This window comes from Uloborus diversus, chromosome 8, assembly GCF_026930045.1.
Source record: "Uloborus diversus isolate 005 chromosome 8, Udiv.v.3.1, whole genome shotgun sequence".
In the NCBI taxonomy this organism is placed as follows: Eukaryota; Metazoa; Arthropoda; class Arachnida; order Araneae; family Uloboridae; genus Uloborus; species Uloborus diversus.
Genome location: NC_072738.1, coordinates 97932868 through 97953894, shown reverse-complemented (window position 1 = coordinate 97953894; position 21027 = coordinate 97932868). Strand labels below are relative to the sequence as shown.

The window sequence follows — 21027 nt, the reverse complement described above, 5'->3', positions numbered from 1 at the left end:
AATCATCGTACACTCAAATATTTTCGAATAAATGCAGTTAACTGCAGTCCTCGGCTGGAAATGACTGAGCTGGCGGTGTATTTCACGTATTTCTGCCTTAGCCCTGGCTTAGGGCGGTAACTTACTGAATATACCTGCCTTGCCTTCAAAATTCGAGTTGAACCGAACCATTGATTCGGTCACTCGTCTGGTCAGTGCTAATTCTATATTAGCTACCAGTTTGTTTGGCACTCTTGGCTTCCTTAATAGGTTTTCCATCTCCAGCTTAGTCTCGTTGCTAAGCCGGGCTGATGCGTGTTAATAAGCACGATCCTGCAGTCCTCGGCTGGAAATGACTGAGCTGGCGGTGTATTTTACGTATTTCTGCCTTAGCTCTGGTTTAGGGCGGTAACTTAGTGAATATACCTACCTTGCCTCTAAAATTCGAAATGAAACGAACTATTGCTTTGGTCACTCGTCTGGTCAGTGCTAATTCTATATTAGCTGCCAGTTTGTTTGGCACTCTTGGTTTCCTTAAGAGCTTTTCCATCTCCAGCTCAGTCCCTCTCCTATGCCGGTCTGATGAGTGCTAATAAGCACGATACTGCAGTCCTCGGCTGGAAATGACTGAGCTGGCGGTGTATTTCACGTATTTCTGCCTTAGCTCTGGCTTAGGGCTGTAACTTACAGAACAAACTTTGTTTTTTATCGAGAAAACGATAACAAACACACGGGTTTCAACGTTTGCGTCTAGTGCCTCAAAAATTGTCCATAATTTTAGAAAATATCCCCTCAATCTCCAGATTTGAACCTACTGTAACATATTAAGAGATATTTGGAGACTAGATTACGAAAATACGGCTTTGAAACGAAAAGACAGCTAATAACAATAAGACTCGAAGTGTAGTTAAACATTTACTCAGAAAATGTACAAAAACAAAAGAGGAAAAAACAAAGAAACCTATTCCCAGACGTGTAAAAGCTGTTGTTAAAATTGCATGATATTCTTCTAAATGATAACTTAATAAAAAGATAGATAATTCAATAATTTATAGACATGTTTTAAAGTGTACGAAGATTTTGGTGAGATAAAATTTCCAGCACCTTTTTGTTTTTGATTTAAAAGAAATTAAGTTTTAATATTTCATTGAATTTTTTTATGTAGTTTTGTCAAAAATTAATCATAGATCTTATCATTAAATACCTACTAGTCGACCCGTGCGGAATTCGGCATTTCGCTCGTAATGCCGAATTACGAGCAAATCGCCAATTTGCTCGTCGTTTCGTAAAGCATTTCGCACTTTAAAAATTTCAAAGAAAGAATATTATGAAGAAAAACCGAAAAAAGTAAACGGAAAAAAGTAAGCGCACAAGAGAAGGCATGTAATAAGAAGACATCAGTAACAAAACCTCGTTAAATACAACGTTGTGATAATTTGATCATCGCTCCCCTTTTGCGGTTGTGCGTATTTTCAATGCAAATATAAATATCATTAAAAGTTAGGCTGAGTGACACGTGAAAAATCAGTAATTTTGCATGTGAAAAAACAGGTTGTGGCAAATACAGTCCTGCCCATGTGGCATCTGACGGAAAAAAAAAAAAACATTAAAGAGATACTTAGTTGCATGGATTCGAACTGGCGCCATTCTGATTAACAGTACGACGCTCCAAAAAACCCAGCAACTGTGCCTTCCTTTTCGAATGCTATTCATTGAAGGAATGCGTAATAAAACACAGTAAAAAGTTTTTCGCCGAAAAAAATATAATAAGATCATGGTCTATGTTTTGTCATTAGCCAGCATGATACGATTTAAAATTATTCGTAAAACATAAAATTTGATTAAAGAATGAGGAAGATCTCACGTAGCGATTGAAACAAACATTCTAGAGAAGTAATAAATTCGTTGAAAAAATAAGTGTTTTTATTTTTGAATATTCAACAATTTCCCATAGCAGGCTTCTTTAACCTGTACGGCTTAAAAGCCCGCACTTTTCTTTTAATCGAACACTTAAAATTCAAAACCAAAACCAGTTCAACTGAGTCCGTGTTTTAAGTGTAAGTTTTCAAACGTAAACAAAATGTTTTTTTTTTTTTTTTTTCAGCCGAAAGCAGAGGAGTAGAAAATGATTTCTCACTAATGAAGCTTATGATAATTTTAATGTTTTATATCGTATTCGAATAAATAATTAAAGATTTACTGGTTGAAACTCGTAGTTTTAATTTGGCGTAGTATTTTTTCATTTGTACGATGGTTCGAACACTGCTATTAGAAAAATCTACATTTCAGCATACAATGAAAATGTTTTTCTGCACAAAAAATATTTCCTTGAGGTATATCTAATACTTTTTTTTATGCTTACATCATGCTCAGTGATCTGGACGGAGTCACAGCTTAAAAAAAAGTGAAGAACACCCTTCGATTAGCAGTCAACTTATTGAATGATAACTGCAGCCTGCATAAAGGAGTCGAAACACCAAATAGAATTCCCACTGCAATTTATTTTATTACATGTGTTATCTGTTGTATGTTATGAGTACATGTAATGCGTAATATTACTGTAAATTTGCTATTATGTCGGACAGCCCGAACTGGGCCGAAGTTCAGGCAGTTTATAGCCGAACGCTCTACCGGAAAAAAAAAAACCACAGGTAATTTTAATTTTTTTTTTCTTGCCGAGAAGTGTTTTTATTTTTGAAAATTTTTACAATTTGTTATCGCTGGCTGTTTGAACCGTTATAATTTAGATGGCATCACGTGTTCATCATTTAACAGCACGGTTAAAATACACAATAATTTGAACTAAGTTCTTTTTTAAGCGTAGCTTTTAAAATCTAGTAAAAATGTGATACGCTATTTGTTTTTTTTTTTTTTTTTTTTGCAAAAAGAAGAAAAATATATATATATTACCCTTTAAATTGAGTAGTATTTTTTTTTATTTGTACAAAGAGTCAAAAACTCATTAGAAGAATCTATATTTCAACATACGATTTAATATATTTTACTGAAAAAAAAATTCCAGTGTAGTCTGAAATCTTAAACCTGATACTTATATTTTCGCTTACATTATGCTTTAATTTTCTTCCCGGAGCCGAAGCTAAAAAAAAAACAAAAAATCTTACAATTGAGTATTACTACAGCTCCGTGTTGCATCAAGTTTTCATAACAGCTAGGAGAGTTTCTACCCTACTTGAAAATGGCATTAAATAGCTATTTCTACCCGAATTAATTATCCAACCACTTTGATAATAGCGCCATTCAAAAGCCTGCGAAAAATACCAATGAGGTTCATTCATTTCCTTCGAATTGCAAAACAAAAGGGCAGTAAAATGACCAGGAAAAAATTAAAAAAGATCATTAAGCCGAATGGAATAGAAATTTTACATCGAAAATTTTTCGTTTGCGTGATTTCATTTTAAATTAGCGTGAAAACAATTCAGAAGGTTGCCACTTTTTTTTCTCGACTGTGACTAAATGAAATTTTATTTTCGTTTTGAGACCAAAAATTTCCTTTTTAATTATAATTTGGCGATTTATCTTTCTTTTTAATTTTGGATTTTAGGTGTTGCGTTTAATTTATTCGGGAATTTTTGATTTGCCGTTTTCTTTCTTCAAGAATGATTACTTTGACGGGAAATTCACAATATTTTTTTTCATCAACTGAAGCCTGATTGTTGAACATGCGTAAAATGGCATAACTTTTATTTTCGAGGTAGACCGTGCAAAGCCGGGCAATGCAGCTAGTAGTAAGTAAAAGTAAGGTTGCAAGGAAATTCTGGAAGGAAGTCTGTGGCGGGCCTGCGTCAAGGAGACCCCATAGCACTTACAACCTTGAAATTTTGTATAAAATTACTTCGAGCCCCGGGAGTGTGCACCTGTTTTTTTTTTTTAAATTTGAAGTAGGTTTTTTTTTTTTTTTTTTTTTTTTTTGTAGTTAGTTTTTTAAACTAAACTTTTGCGTAAATTGTCTATTACTGCCTATTAAAGGGGATAAAAATTACTTGCGTACATTAATATTATATATCGTTGGAAAAAGTAGAATTTTCCGTGTTCTACGCAGTTTGTTTCAAAGCTCTAACTTAAATATGGTGGGAGTTATTTACGTTTTTACCTCGAACTTTTTTAGGTTTAGCTAAAGATAAGGTTTAATTTTAGGTTTAACTAAAGCTTTAGGTTAGCTTTCTTTATTAATTCTATCAGTAAAAAGCGAAGGAGTTGTCTCGCACATTTCTTTTGACACCACTGGAAGGAGCGACTTTTTTTACTCCAGATCTAATTCGACCTATGGTCGGGAAACTAAGCTTCTATCTCCAAAGGAGAAAAATAATACAACAAGTTAAAAATCAAGCTCGAATAATCTTATTTCCATTAAAATTAGCAATGTTTTATTTGGCATTGCCATAGTTACGTCTTTTCGATTCTCGTGTTTCTTCTTTCTTATTCACAAACTTGAAAAATTTAGATTTTAACGGAAAATCTTAGGTTCAACTCAATTTAAGCCCCCAGCTAAAGAGCAAAATATATTACTGAATAACACTAATATAAAAGCAACTTTTCAAACGTACAAAACTGCAGTTCTGCAATGCTCAGGAGCCCCTTAGCCCCCACGGCTCTGCAAAATGGGACAAGTTATTTTGAAACCCGGGGAAGGGGTGCTTTTTGATTCAAAGGAAGCTAGCTCACAGTGGGTTTTCAATGTCTTTCTTTCTAATTGTCGATTTAAATCTTTACGAATCAAATACGATTGCGAAGCAATCTTCGGGGGCTGGTGAGCGTTAACGAGCAGGGGGCAGAGCCCCCTAGTTAATATAAACAAAACTAAACAACAATAGTTTTCAAAATATCCGTCACCGTCTACAACCACATTTCGCAATCGGAGGAAAAATCAGTGAACTTTTTTTTTTTGACTCTAAGGCTTACTATCTGCAGCGCCATCTATTGAAACATTTTTGAACTAAAATTTTGGAACTCTGGGAGTATATATACATTTTTTACATGCACTCTTATCTTTTTAGCTACACAAGCGTCTCTCGTATAACACGGTACTTCTACAACACGGTTTCGATATTACACGGTACCAAGTTTGCGATTAGTATAACACGGTTTCGGTACGACTCGGAACGAATTAACAGTGTTATAGGAGGGACACCTGTATTTTAATCCATACCAATATTATTGATTCTTCCAGCTATTGTATACACTAGTATACTATTTTATCTGTTTTGTGGATTTTCCATGAAATCGCTTTTCCGCGGTTAACCAGCCACCCTATTTAGCAGGGAATCGGGAGTTTAACTCACAAAAATATTAAAAATCTTTTTATCATAACGAGATGATTTTATCTCAACTATTGAAGCAAATTCAACAAAAGTTGGTATACAAAAATTAAGGATGATGATGTATATCACATATATGTGATTTTAGAGGTACCCGCACGGCTTTGCCCGTAGTTGAAAATTAAAAGATCATTTGGATCGCCTGTATATTTGAAAATAATGGATAATGAATTTCTCGCCAATTTGCTACGTTCATTTGCAATGTTACGGTTCCACGTAATGATAGTTTGGTAAATTCCTCATCCATGTTATGACAATTTGCTTGTTGAACTTTGAGTAGAAAAGAACCGAATCGAATTTTCGGAAAATCGCTTCGAGGTGTTCACCCCTATGCTAAGAACTAATTTTGTGCCTAACTTCGTGAAAATCGGTCGAACGGTCTAGACGCTGTGCGCATAAAAATCATCCAGACATTCCGACATCCCGACATCGAGAGACAGACTTTCAGCTTTATTATTAGTAAAGATAAAGAACAAAGGGTAAGAAATTTTAAAGTTTATGTTTTTTTTTAAAGACCTCCAATTTACAGGAATTAAGAAACGAATTAATCTAAATAATATTATTTTAGAAAAAAATAACACCTTACAAGTGTTTCTAGTTTTAATCGTCTTCGAATACCAACGAGTGTTTCTTTTTTATCCCTTCAGTGCTGTACCATTGCGTTTCGGTGTTCACAACCGACTCTCAGTGTATTATAAACGGCATTTAAAAAACGATTTTTTTTTTTGCAGATAAACTGTAATGGTGGTTCCAACGAAACTTGTTTAACTTGGAGCAAATTTATAGTAAGTTTAATATTAGCTCTATTCTTTACCAATGAGTAACGGAAACTTTCTAATAATCTATTATAATGTGTTTTTCAGAATCTTGCTATTTCTTTTATTCAAAATTACAGTTTAGAACAAAATAAAAGTTTGCAGTTTTTCTTGTACACTATGGCTAATATCTAAAAGTAACTGTTCAACATAATATTTTACCTAAAAAATGTACATAAAGGAAAGAAATCTTATCTTAAAGGAAACCACAAAACAAATCATATCTTATCTAAACATTACAATGCACTTATAAGTATTTAAAAAATATTAAATATTTAGAGGACTTTTCCTAAATGCATTATGCTGATCTTTCCTTTCAGCTTGGGTGGTTTCTCCTGGGTCATGTAACCAATTGAATCTCACGTCGTAATTGAGCGAAAAAAAAATTCGATTCATTGCGGCATCTAAGTAACGGTTAATGCATAACTTCAGAGACAAAAAAAAGAAAAGAAAAGAAAGAAAGAAAGAAACAGGAAAAAAGGAAATCTGTTAGCTGTTACAGATAAAGTACACTATTATTGTAACTATTAATTCGAGAATGCTCGCGCAGGGTATGACAAACCTTCATCTTCGCTTTCAATCAAATTTCTCCAAACCTTTTTTTTTTTTTTTTTAAGTTTACGATTCCTTGAGTAGCTGACCCATAGGTCATAACCTTGAAGGGGTAGAAACGGTGGGGACATTCTAAAGTTAGTTTCTTTCGAATGGACTTCTACGGGTGTATCATACCCTACGCGAGTATTTCTGCTACAGTTTTGAACTAAAGCATACGCAATGCTTCCAAGAGCTTTAAAATCAAAACTAGGATCTAGTGAAGACATTGCATCCCCTGCTAAAAAATCTAAGTCAACGTACAGACCAATCAAATGATCTCTGATTACACCAAACCAAACATATAAGCTGAATCGAGTTTGGAACCATGAACTTCGGGTTAAAAAATTATTATCTTCAGCATATTGGTCCCAGTTATGCAAATTTATAACGTGAACAACGCCTCTAGTAAACAACGACTCATCTGTCCAAACTATCTTTCTTAGAAAATTATGTTCTTCAATGTCTAAGGATTGTAGCCATCTGCAAAATGTTCCCTATTTTTCTAAATCTAAATTGCGCAATTCTTGTACTAGTGTGAAATGGTAAGGGTGATACTTGTTCTGGTGCAATGTTTTCATAATTTTACTTCGTGAAAGTTCATTCTCTCTTGCAATCGTGCGTGAACTCACACTTGAGTTTTCCACTACTCTGTGCAACACATACTCCTTAACATCGGCAGAACCGTGATCCTGGCCCCTTTCCTGGTTCTCTCCGAACCAATTGGAAATCATTTTCCAACACGATGGAACCCCTACACATTCCTCAAATGCCATTTACTGCTTTCTGACTGAACAGTATCTGCAATGGGTAGGTATTACGTTCTTCATTCCTTGGCCACATAGATCACCAGACCTGACTCATTTGGACTTCTTTGTTTGGGAAATCTTAAAAGAAGAAGTTTACAAAGCAGAAGTAGCCAGTTTGTAGAAATTGAATAACCGGTTTGATGGAACAGTAGTGAAACTATGAAATGAAATTTCACTTAGAGCAACGTTGTTTCCGTTCGCAAAAAGGCAAGAGCATATATCAGGTGTAGCGGCGACCAATTTCATTATCTATCGTAAATTTTGAAGGTTGTTTAATTGTACTGGTTGATCTTAGTGTAACTTTTTTTACTGCTGATTTTTTGTTTGTGAAAAGCACGGGAAAGTAATGCATCTTTTACGTCTACTTATTGTTATCTCTTGTGTTTTTTCACTTAATAAAATGTTTTATAAAAATATCATTTCCTTAAACAAAGAAAGCAAAAAAAATTAAAACATAATAGTGTGATCTTCGCTCGGTTTCCTTCCTCAGCGAATGCAGATTTTTACACTGTTTCAAACAAAAGATTGAATTTCTTTTGAATTTGAAGCCCAATATGGTTCGTTGTTGTATCATCTGAAAGCTAGTAAAATGGGTCCGTTTTTGTTACATTTGACCAATTGTAGCTCTAACGGTTGTGTTTCAAATTGTGGATTGAATACTTTAGCACCATTTCAATTCTGAATGCTTCCAATATTTCAAAGTTGTGGCTCGCTGTAAAATGTGACTGTCCTTATAGGAAAAGTGTCATTTTGTAGGATTTTGTCTGCTCTTTTCAAAAACCTACTTATTATGTGTGTAGGGTCTACAGGAATATCAGAAATTGATCGTTTTCTCAGAATTTTTTTTATTTGCTCATTTTTTATATCTGCCATAATTCGGTTACGGTTAAGGATTGGACACGATAATGGTTGGTTCTATGTTCCGTTTGGGTGCTTCTATCACCCCCTTTCGTATGGAAGATTCGATCAAACTCATCCTGTATAAGACTTTTAGTGAATGCAATTATTAGATGATTTCATATGCGCGCCATGGGTGATAATGTCATTTTGAAAAATTCATCAAACATTTACTGAGAAAAAACATGGGATTTGGTGTTTATTCATTCACCTGTTAAGCATTAAAAAGGGTTAAAATTAGCCAACTTTTAGATTAAATGGATTTCAATAAATGGATTAAATTTTTAGATTAATTGAGGCAATCTCACTTCAAAAGTCGTTATTTTTTAAAAATTTTCAAAAGTTTCAAATTTATTTCTAATAAAATATGTTACGAATCTCATATAAGGGCTTTAGACTGTCACCTCCGTATACTAAAATCTTTTTTCTTCATGGGGGGGGGGGAATCATAAAATTTGTAAAAATATCAGTTTTATCAGCGCAAAAATGCTTTTTTTTCTTTATCAATAAACACAAACAAAATTTTCAAAAACAATGTTTAGATGAAAACTGGGTCCTTTTTTATTTTAAGAGAAAAAATGTTCAAATAGGTTAAATACTTTTGAAATAGTACCCAATTCAAACCGAGTGTTTTGCTGTTTTTTTTCCCCCAAAATGGTCGATTTTGTGCAGAGTTTCAGTAGGCTCTAACTGGTGAAAAAAAATCTTTCAAAATCCTTTTGATTTATTTCATATGCCTTTTAGTTCTAACGACTGTAATTAAAAAGAAATCGGTTAAGGTAACGAGACAGTTTCTGTCTGATCTGAAATGGAATGGCTTAGTTGAAGTATTGGTGGTTGTAGCTTGGGGGGGGGGGGGGGGACAGCAGCAGGCGTTAATGTTGAAATCTTTGAAATTTGCACTAAAGATATTTAGCTAACATAAAAAGTATCATCCTTTAAGTAATGAAGTGATAATATTATACTATTAAACTGGTAAGTTGAAAATTTTATAAGATATAAAATCGGAGAATTATTTAAGTGAAGTTAAAACAGATTTAAATCAAGCATTTGTATTTGAACTCTCTGGTCTACTTTTAGCTACTACCATGAAATGAAAATAGCTAAAAAGTGGATTTTTTATCTAGTAAATGAAATACATTATATTCTAAAATTTAAAGTAATTAATATCTATAAATGTTTGAAGATTTTGAAAAAAAAATGTAATTTAAATTTCAAAAAAATTCAATTTAAATGGAAAAAGTCCATTTTTCTTGATTTAAAAAACAATGAATATCACAAATACGAGAGCACTGCATTGTAAAACGTGTATCTACAGCGCAAATGGCTAAATTTTAGAAGATCACCTTTATCGTTTGCCACGCATGCGCAGTGATTTGACTTTTCAAAAGAAGTAGCTCTTATTTCCTGGGATACAAGGACGGATCTAGGAATTTTTCAACAGAGGAGCGAAATTGCGTTCAACTTTGATTTTGGAAAAATTCCAGTGGGATGTTTCCTCCTACCATCATCGAAGATACTTTAAATTTGTATTTCTGAAACTACAGTTTAGAAAAATTAGCACCCGGTTTGAAATTGAGTTTTAAAGCCCCCCCCCCCCCCCCCGAACCTCTTCTCTAACTAATATTAAAGAGGATAAAATTCCGATTTTAGAACCCCAATTTCAAACATTTTTGGGTAGGGAGTTCCGAACCTCATCCTTTTTCCTTACGTCATCTAAGATGGCTAGCAATTGAGTTCTTAAGACTTTAACTCCTGTACATTTCCTGCAAGAGTTCGATTAAATTTATGAAATATTGTCTAAAAAACACTTTTTGAACTTCAGTGTCGTAAAATTGCTGATATGGTACCTCGACGGAGTGGGGCGATCGGACCAATCGCACCTTCCTTGTATCTGTCCAGTGGTCATAAATCAAATTGGGAGCTATATATTTGAAATAAATGAAAGAATGTAATAATTTTTTTAATCTAGATTTTTTTCAATTCACAGATCTATATTCTGGATTCAAAAACTGGCAGTACTTTTTTTACGAGAAAAAATTCGTTTTGTGTGTGCATGAAACATTAAAGAATATGAGCACCTCTTTTAACTTCTTTGTAAAATTTTGTTTGGTAAAATCTTAAACAGATTGATTGTGTTGGTAGCTTTCCGGATGTTTCTAGAACACGTCCTGCATAAACAGCTGAACTGGATTTATTTTATATTATATATTTTAGAACAACTTAAATAACATAGGGCAAAGAGGTTATAGCTTAACCTTAACATATACCGTTCAGTCCTTTCATCTAAAATCCTTTAATCTTCACTTATAAAGCAGCTATCAGTTAAATTTTAAGTTTAATAGCAATTGACCGTTTTTGAGGTAAATTGAACTAAATACAACTGAGTTTATATTTGATATAGCATATTGATTGAATTAAAGCAAGATTGCAATCCTATAATATTAGGAAAAAAAAATCGTAGAATTTTTTGCGACGATAACTTTTAATTTATTCTAGTATAAATTTTTATGCCACCCCATTCTGCCCTCCAAAAAATCTTCTCTTAAATATCTGCAAAAAGTAGAAACTTAGAATTAGAAGTGTTTCGCATACATTAAATAAACAGATAAAACTTGATCATTTTTTTTCTCTTTTGATTTTTAATTAAGAAATATGTTTTTTCGCTTCCCTATTTATGTGTAATATTTTTACCGTATAATTTAGGTAGTTTAGACATTATTCAGACACTATCTTTAATATATTCCTACAGAAACAAAACATTGTAAATTGTCACACCTTTCCTGATTACATTGATGAAATCCAGTAGCAAAGTGTGAGTACAATCTTTGGTAAACCAACTTTTGACCATAGTTGATCATCAAAAAGTTATTTATATCAAGGTGAAAAAAAGGGTGTTCATGAAAAAAAAAACAAATGTATAGGGCATAAAAAATTACGGTTATTTATTGTTACAAATCCTGTAAATAGAAATTATTGTAGTAACGTAACCTGTAAATAGTTTCCGGTAATGAATATACAACCCCCTTTTCATTCTGCTAAAGTATACGACCCCCTATTTCCTTTTCTTTTCATTGATAAAATTTGGTAACGGTCTACGCATTTCGGGAAGCCGAAAGAATGTTGTGGAATATTTGAGAGATTTCTTTCGATGTTTATAAAGGCGTCCCACGTGATAAACAGTTGAGTTTCGATTGAGATTTCGAACTGGGAGCATTTTTCCTGTGTTTATTGCGAGGCATTTCGCTGTGTTGTTTTCGTATTTGGAAGTAAATACGTGTGTAAACATTGAGTTTACGGTGTTGTGTGATATTTGCTTAATTGCTGATGAATAATTTAGCAGTTGTTGACGATCTTTCCTGTACATAGTGTAAATAAATTCCCTGTGCTTTTATCAAGAACTGTGTCTTCATTTCAAGAAAGTGGAAGTCGCACGGAATCCGTTACAATTTGGCGCCCAACGTGCGGCTTCTTCTGGACTTTCTTGGAGTAAGTGTGACTTTGGACATTTTTTTTTCATAAAGACTGTTTGAATTTATAGACTTTGTTTTTATGGTGATTACTCGCGCAATGGATGACCAATTAAAACAACTTCTGGCAGCAATTAATGCTGTGAAAAGTGACTTGACCGAAAGTTTGGCGGCTAATCAAGAACAATTAAAAAATGATATGGCGGCTAATCAAGACCAATTAAAAAATGAATTGACTGCAAATCAAGTACAATTGAAAAACGAATTGGCGACTAACCAAGAACAGTTAAATAGTGATTTAACTGCTAAAATTACTACAAGTCAAGATAAAATAAAAAGTGACCTAACGTCGATGAAAACCATGATGGAGAATCAACTAACCGCAATGGGAGATAAAGTTGATGCTCTGGAAGAAAAATTTGATACTGTGGAAGAGCGTATCGCCAATGTGGAAAATAAGTTGGAAGAAGAAGACAAGAAATTTACTTCATTTAAGAAGGAAATAATTAAAGACATGGAAAGGAGATTGGCGACCGCGGAAAGCTGCTCTGTACAGTTTGACGCTACCACATCGGTTGCTCGGCCGTCCATTAAACTTGCCACATATGATGGGAAAACTTCGTGGCAGGTTTACAAAACTCAATTCATGATAGTGGCGGAAGTGAACGGATGGAACTCTGCTACCAAGGCCTGCCATCTTGCAGCATCCCTGAGTGGTGACGCAGCGGACATTCTTCAGACCCTTCCGGACAGCCAGCGCCTGGATTTTGCCGCCCTCACATCTGCGTTGGAGCTTCGCTTCGGTGAGAAGTGCCAGAAAGATTTCAGCCGACTCCAGTTGAAGTCCCGTTTCCAGAAAACTGGGGAAACCCTGCAAGAGCTTGCGGCGGACATCGAGAGATTGTCTCATCTTGCTTTTTACGACTGCCCTGCGGATGTTCGAGACAACCTGGCACTCAACTACTACATCGACGGGGTTCGAGATCCGGAAATCCAGAAAGCTCTACGGATGGCGGATGTCAAAGACCTGAATTCTGCTGTTGTGTATGCGAGGAGATACGAGGCCGCCCAAGAAGCAACCCGTGTGGATCGCCATCTAATCCGGACTCAGGAAGCTGATGACTCTGATTCCAGGTCGTCCCACCTCGCTGAACTTGAGAGACAACTCGGTGACTTGACAAGACATCTGAGCAGCATAACAGCCCAAAAGAAACAAGAGCAGAAGTGCTGGAAATGCGGTAGTGAAGGACACCTGCGAAGGAGTTGTCCGGTTCGCCAAGCTACGCGAGGGAAGGAAATCACTTTCACTGGAGCTCTGCAGATTTCCTCTTCTAGTAGTGGCAGTGATGAACTTTTCATTTACGCACATGTAAATGGGAACCCCTGCAGACTGATTGTCGACACTGGAGCCAATGTGACAATCATTAGGACAGATGTGGCTCGTGAATTTGCTTTGAAACTGCTGTGGACATCGCCACGCGTAAGTCTTCAGACTGTGACAGGTGACAAGATCGAGATTGACAGTAAAGTGGACTTGAAATAGTGTTTGGGAATGCCACCTACCATGATACGGCATTCGTCGCTAATATCACGGACCCCTTCATTCTCGGATTGGACTTTTTGAAGAAATATGACTTCACTCTCGACTTCAAGACTAATGAGCTGCACTCGATGAGAGAAGACATAGCCCTTTTCCCTGCAGAAAGTGATGTAAAATCCGCTCATCAAATAATAGCCCAAACAGATTTATCGATTCCCTCAAGGTCAGAATCATTAATACCTGGCTCCATTGAAGAAAGCAATAGTTTTCGATTTGGACTCATTGAATACCCTAACCAAAGCAATAGCCTAAAAGGAGTGCTGGTAGCATCTACGCTTGTGGACCTTTCTAAGGATGTAATTCCTGTGAGGGTCGCCAACGTGAGTGAAAGGCCAAGGAATATCCGAAAAGGTGAAGTGTTGGCAACTTGTACTCCAGTAAACTGCATCATTAGAAGAATCAATTCCCCCAAGACTGTGTCTTCCGAGTCCTTGACATCGAAGTTAATTGGGAGTGCGCCGTTATCGAAAGATCAAAGAACTGCTGCGGAACAATTGGTGGATGACTTCAAGCATCTGTTTTCATCTACATCGGAGGATGTTGGCCGTACGAATTTAACGCAGCATAGGATTTACATTGGAGAACAACCCCCTATAAAACAGCATCCAAGACGACTACCGTTCACCAAGAAGGAAGAGGTTGAGACCCTCCTGAAAGAGATGAAGGAGAATGATGTAATCGAACCGTCTTCCAGTCCTTGGGCCTCTCTCATCGTCTTAGTCCGAAAGAAAGATGGCTCCACCAGATTTTGTGTCGATTACCGACGGCTGAATGAAATCACCAAGAAAGACAGTTACCCTCTTCCACGGATAGACGACACCTTGGACACTCTTTCCGGACACAAGTGGTTTTCGACCCTGGACTTGAAGAGCGGCTACTGGCAGGTTGAGATACACCCTGATGACCGAGAGAAGACAGCGTTTACAACTGGACAAGGCTTATGACAGTTTAAAGTAATGCCCTTCGGCCTCTGCAATGCACCAGCTACGTTCGAGCGTCTTATGGAGACAGTGTTAAGAGGACTTTCCTACGAATCCTGTCTGGTCTACTTAGACGATATCATCATCGTGGGACGCCGTTTCGAGGAACATCTGGCAAATCGTAGGAAGGTGCTGCAAAAGCTTAAGGAAGCCAATCTGAAGTTAAGCCCGTCCAAATGTAATTTGTTCCGCCGGGAAGTGAACTACCTTGGTCACATCATCTCTTCTGAAGGTGTACAAACCGATTCAGAAAAGGTATCTGCAGTCAAGAGTTGGAGTCGTCCCGAAGACATCCATCAGCTGCGAAGTTTCCTGGGGCTCTGCACGTACTACAGGAAGTTTGTAAAGGGTTTTTCCAACATTGCACGACCTTTGCATAAGCTGACGGAGAGCAAGCAAAAGTTTGAATGGTCCAAAGAATGCGAAGATGCATTTCTACGACTGATGGAGGCTTTAACATCAACGCCTATCCTCGCCTATCCTCAGCCTGAAAAATCCTTCATCCTGGACACTGATGCGAGCAACGAGGGCATCGGAGCTGTTTTATCCCAAGAAATTGACGGAAATGAACATGTCATCGCTTACTGGAGCAAATGCTTATCAAAGTCGGAGCGAAATTACTGCGTCACCAGAAAGGAGTTACTGGCCATAGTGAAAGCTATAGAACACTTCCATCATTACCTCTACGGCCGAAAATTTCTGCTTCGGACAGATCATGCCTCATTAACTTGGCTTTTGAACTTCAAAAATCCGGAAGGCCAGATAGCCAGATGGATACAGCGGCTCCAGGAATATGACATGGAGATCAAGCATCGAAAAGGGTTATCTCACGGTAATGCTGACGCTTTATCAAGGAGACCCTGTCCTGAGAACTGCCACTATTGTTCCCGAATCGAGAAACAGTATGGAACGACTAGCCCTACCGCCTATCAGGTGACAGTGACTCCAACATCATCAGAACCTGATCCATGGAGTGATGACCAAGTTCGAAAGGATCAACTTGAAGACCCCGACATAAAACCAATTTTAAAGTTCATGGAAAGTGACAGTTGACGCCCTAGCTGGCAGGACGTTTCCATCTTCAGTCCTGCAACAAAAAGATACTGGGCTCACTCCATTTACGGAACGGCGTGCTACACCGGAAATGGGAATCTGACGACGGCAAGACATCTAGGTGGCAGTTACTACTTCCCCGATCCAGGATTTCAGATGTTCTGAAAGAAATACATAGTAGTGCGACTGGAGGACATTTTGGTGTCTTGAAAACCCTCAATAAAGTTCGGGAGCGCTTCTTCTGGAGTAAGGCGAAGGATGACGTGGAGAGGTGGTGCCATTCTTGTGACGCCTGTTCTGCTCGTAAAGGACCGAAGAAGAGAAGCAGAGGGAAGCTACATCTGTACAACGTTGGAGCTGCTTTCGAACGAATTGGGATCGACATCCTGGGTCCTCTACCAAGAACTGCTGATGGGAACAAATACATTCTTGTTTCCATCGACTATTTCACCAAATGGCTGGAAGCATATCCCATTCCAGATCAAGAAGCTACCACTGTAGCAGAGACCCTAGTCCAACATTGGATCTCGAGATACGGAACACCTTTGCAGATTCATTCCGATCAAGGGAGGAATTTCATCTCTGCTGTGTTTAAGGGCCTATGTCAAATTTTCGGAATTGAGAAAACTAGGACAACACCACTACACCCACAATCGGACGGCATGGTGGAGAGATTTAACCGCACAATTCTGAATAATCTCTCGCTTATGGTATCCAGAAATCAACAGGATTGGGACAAGAAGCTACCTTTGTTCCTGCTGGCCTACCGCAGTGCTGTCCACGAGACTACCGGATATGCTCAATCTCAGATGCTCTTCGGACGAGAGCTTCGGCTACCTTGTGATCTCGTCTTCGGTCGTCCTCCGGATGCGCCTTCGTCGCGTGAGGAGTACATCCAGGATCTCCAGGCCCGGTTGGAAGACGTTCATAACTTCGCACGAGAGCGAATCAACATCGCGGCGGAGAAGATGAAGACCCGATACGACACAAGGTCTACTGGAAATGAATTCAACGAAGGCGACAAGGTTTGGTTATGGAATCCCATCCGACGGAAAGGTCTGTCACCCAAATTGCAGTCGCATTGGGATGGACCCTACAAAGTCCTTAACCGACTAAATGACGTCGTAGTGAGGATCCAAAAATCACCTAATGCAAAACCTAGGGTTGTACATTATGATCGGTTAGCCCCATACTTTGGCCATAGTTCATGAGTATTGCGTAAACAACCATGGTTGATAACATAAAAGTTGTAGATAATTTTTTTGCTTTTAATGTTTAGTAATATTTCTTGTTATTATTGTGTTTCCTATGCATTATTGGTTATTATTTTATGTGTGTATTTGTGAACTTGTGATAGAAGTTTGGCACCCTTTCTGGGGATTGTACTGCCCGGGACGTGCAGTCCTTAGGAAGGGGGCAATGTTACAAATCCTGTAAATAGAAATTATTGTAGTAACGTAACCTGTAAATAGTTTCCCGTAATAAATATATACAACCCCCTTTTCATTCTGCTAAAGTATACGATCCCCTATTTCCTTTTCTTTTCATTGCTAAAATTTGATAACGGTCTACGCATTTCGGGAAGCCGAAAGAATGTTGTGGAATATTTGAGAGATTTCTTTCGATGTTTATAAAGGCGTCCCACGTGATAAACAGTTGAGTTTCGATTGAGATTTCGAACTGGGAGCATTTTTGCTCTGTTTATTGCGAGGCATTTCGCTGTGTTGTTTTCGTATTTGGAAGTAAATACGTGTGTAAACGTTGAGTTTACGGTGTTGTGTGATAATTGCTTAATTGCTGATGAATAATTTAGCAGTTGTTGACGATCTTTCCTGTACATAGTGTAAATAAATTTCCTGTGCTTTTATCAAGAACTGTGTCTTCATTTCAAGAAAGTGGAAGTCGCACGGAATCCGTTACATTATGATGTTTTTAGATCAATTTTTTAAATTATAACCAATTTACCCCACCCCAAGTCATTTACACGAAAAATCAAATGTCATTAAGCTATTAAAATCCAAATCAGTGCAGCGTGCTCTTTATTAATGTAATGAAAAATTACAACAACAAAATATGAAGTTTTAAAAGAAATTCTTGCATTTATTATATACCTAAGTTGAAAAACCTGTATTTTATAACAACTTTACGTACCAAACCCTAAAGATAAGTCTTCTCTTTTCTTTCGTTTTAACCGTAGTCTCTTTAAATTCACTTTAACTCTAATAAAGTGATCAGAATAACAATTTTATGTTGCGCAAATGGTGACAATATGCATGTTATCAAGATGGCTACCCTAAGAAGAAAAAAAACGTGTAAACTTATGTTGTAAAGTCAGTTTTGGTGCTCCACTGTATTAAATTATTTTCAAACATTACACACTGTTCTGTTAACATCATTTATAAAAAAAATGTTCCAGAACATGTGAAGGCATGAAACTGCAGGTTTAGTATAAAATGTATTGTAACTTTTCCTTGTTATGTCCTTGTAATTGTTTTCCCCCCTTCCAATTATTAAATATTGTACTGCTTTTCAGGAAGGAAATATAAATTACCAATATTTTTTGATATATTTATTCTATTTTTAGCGTTTTGTACAGGCTGTCTACACGTGGGACACTTTTGAAGCATTTTTTTTCAAAGGTTTCCCACAAGCTACTTACATTGAAGTTGTATCATATTAAACATTAAAATTTTTTCTTACCAATAATAATAATAATAATAATAATAATAACTTGATATGTGTTACTAAATAAGTGTAAAATTCAACATGAAGAAATTCAGCCAACTACATCTATTCAGAAAATTAAGAAAAACTCAAAGCTTTATTATGACAACCTGTGGCTCACTTAACTTATTTACTCAGTGGAATTTTCTTGATTTTTCATTCCGTGTATTACTTCTTCTCATTTTTAATTTTTTTTCTGTCTCTTTCAATACAGTTTTCTATTATTCGATCACATTTTTCTAATTCCTTTTACGTAGTAAAGGAAGTATTGTAATCGCGAAAAAAAATTCCCTTCATTTTATAGACCAAAATTTCCATTTTACTCATTCCCAATCACTCAGATCATTACTCAGTGGGTTTTTTTTTTTTTTTTACCCAACCGCACGTAAAGAGATACCTAAGAACTTACTTACGCCCGAAATATCCATTTTGACGATCCCCGAGTTAATTACCTCAAGTTTTCTCGTGGCGTCTGAATTTGCGAATGCATGTATACATGTACGCATCTGGCATATCTCAAAAACGATATGCCGTAGAAAGTTGAATTTTGGTTTGTAGACTATTCGTGGGGGTCTAATTGTGTGTTTCCTATTTTAAGGGTTTTTTTAAACCTTTTTTGGGAAAATCAGTGTTGATTCCAAGGTAAACTCAAGTGATGTTGTAATTTGGCAAACGCTTGGCGATGTGTCACCAAACTTTTGGTCTATAAGTTTCGTCACCAAAATGGAAATAAATATTCAAGTTTCTGACAAAATGGGCGAAAAAAAGTAATATTTTTCGAATTTAGAGTCATCTTGGCGCTATTATTGATATCTAGCGAATTACTATATTGAAACACGTTAAAATTGCCGATATTGGGAAAATAAATCTATGTATACCAATTTTTTTGCATCGGTTCCCGATAAATCAGGGGTCGAAAACATGTAAAGCATTTCCTTGTTGTTGTTTTTTTTTTTTTTTAGTTATTCAAAAAGCATGCATTATTTAATATATGTAAAAGGAAGTAGTGTGGTGTTCACATCAGAATATTTCGAATTAATCACATTTAAAGTTTGTGAAGTAATTGGGTTAGCATATTTTTTTAATCATTAATGAAATAACGGGAAGTTACATCTGGAGCTACTTCCCGTTTATCAGCATCAACTTTCTAGCATCTAGAGTATATTCTCTTAATTAGCTAAAAGTTAAATTATGTCAAGCATACTTTTTTAACATCTTACAGTTGATTTTAAAGATCATAATATACCTGCCTCACCTGGTAAAATAGATACATTAAAATAAATACATTAACAAATAAAGTAGTAGGATGTTTTAAACAGTGCAGCCAATATAATTTAAAAATTCTTTAATCCTTTTTAAAAAATAAATAACTTAACTAAAAGCAAATCAAAATAAATATGTTTTATTAAAAAAAACGTGTGTTGTTCTTTCTTTCGGGAAAATATAAAGCGCATTTTCAGAGCGAACAGCAGTAGTTTAGGAAACCAAAAACTCTAAAGCCATCTGACAAAAATATGGGAACCACCTTTAAAGATGCGTGGGATATTTTGCTCATCGACTATCTTAAAAAAGAAATGAATTCATCTATGGTGAATATTGAATGGCATTACTGAATCGATTGAGTGTAAGAAACAAGAAAAAACTGTAAAGGAAAAAGTAACAACTTCAAAAAGTACAAATTGCAGATTGCTGCAGACACGTGTTTCGGCGTTACAGGAAACGCCTTTTCCAATGCAAAAAGGAATGATCTTATGGAGGAAAAGATATCCGACAAAAGCTTTTCGCGGATAACTGCAGATTTTTGTCGGATATCTTTTTATTCATAAGCTCATACTTTTTGCACTAAAAAGTCGTTCCCTGTTACGTTGAAATACGTGTCTTCAGAAATCTGCAATTTGTGCTTTTTGACGATGATATTTCTTACTTTACTTTTCAGCACAAAGGTATTTATTTATCTTAAGTAAAAACTGTTTCACTTGTAAAAGAAAAAAAATGCTGGTTTATTATTATTATTTTCCACGTATCGTTTAAAAGGTTAAATATCCAAAAACGACTTGGACATGTCAGCAGCTGTCCTATCTATGCATTAGACTGGAAAATACATGAGTGACGTGTTATATTTTCATTGTTAAAGAGTTCATTTTAAAAAAATTCAGCAAGTAACTATTTTCGAATATTTGATACATAAATTGATACACATCTTTTTTTTTTCTACATAAACATTTAATATTAACAAAACATTTTTTCACTTATTTATTTAGGATTGTGGGTATGAAGTTGGAGAAGAATATTTTTATAAGAAACTCTGTGGCTATACTGTAGATGCTCTGAAGAAAATCAAAAAATGGTAGTCAGCAATCAGAAAGTGAAAGCTTGAAAATGATTTTAGCACTTTTCAAAGTCCGAAAAATGCTCAGCCACCATAAAAACAATTGTATTGTATTTTTATGCTCCAGTGTAAAAGGTTAATAAACAAATCATGAAAAATCTGGAAAATGTTGCCTAATCACCTGCTTTTTGCTCTTGGGCTGCCTAATGGAGCATTGAAATTCAAAGTCGTTTTACTTGCTTATATCTTTCAGGAAAAGTTTCTTTCAATGTCGGTCAACCGACGCAAATGGGTTTTATTTTTATCGATTGCTGTTTTCATTACAGTCGACTCCCGCTACAACGCGATTCGACTTACGCGAAATGGCTTTAACGCGAATTTTTCACTGGTAAAGATTTTTAGAGCTAAAGCGAATTTTTCTCCTACAACACGATTTTTTTTCGA

At 36.0% G+C, this 21027-nt stretch overlaps 1 protein-coding gene across 3 annotated transcripts in view; it reads left to right on the top strand.

Annotated features, from left to right (window-relative positions):
• Window positions 1-20750, top strand: part of LOC129227827 (uncharacterized) — a 133985-nt gene extending 113235 nt beyond the window's left edge. The window contains exons 3-4 of one of the 3 annotated variants that reach the window (XR_008580876.1): window positions 6047-6100; window positions 20516-20552. Coding sequence is in view for 2 of the 3 variants with exons in the window: in XM_054862439.1 (XP_054718414.1) it covers window positions 6047-6100; window positions 20516-20605 (144 nt within the window). In the remaining variant the exon portion in view is untranslated. Of the gene's footprint in view, window positions 1-6046; window positions 6101-20515 lie in introns of all 3 variants that reach the window. The other 2 variants (XM_054862439.1, XM_054862441.1) reach the window with 2 other exon arrangements.
• The last annotated feature ends 277 nt before the right edge of the window (window positions 20751-21027 follow it).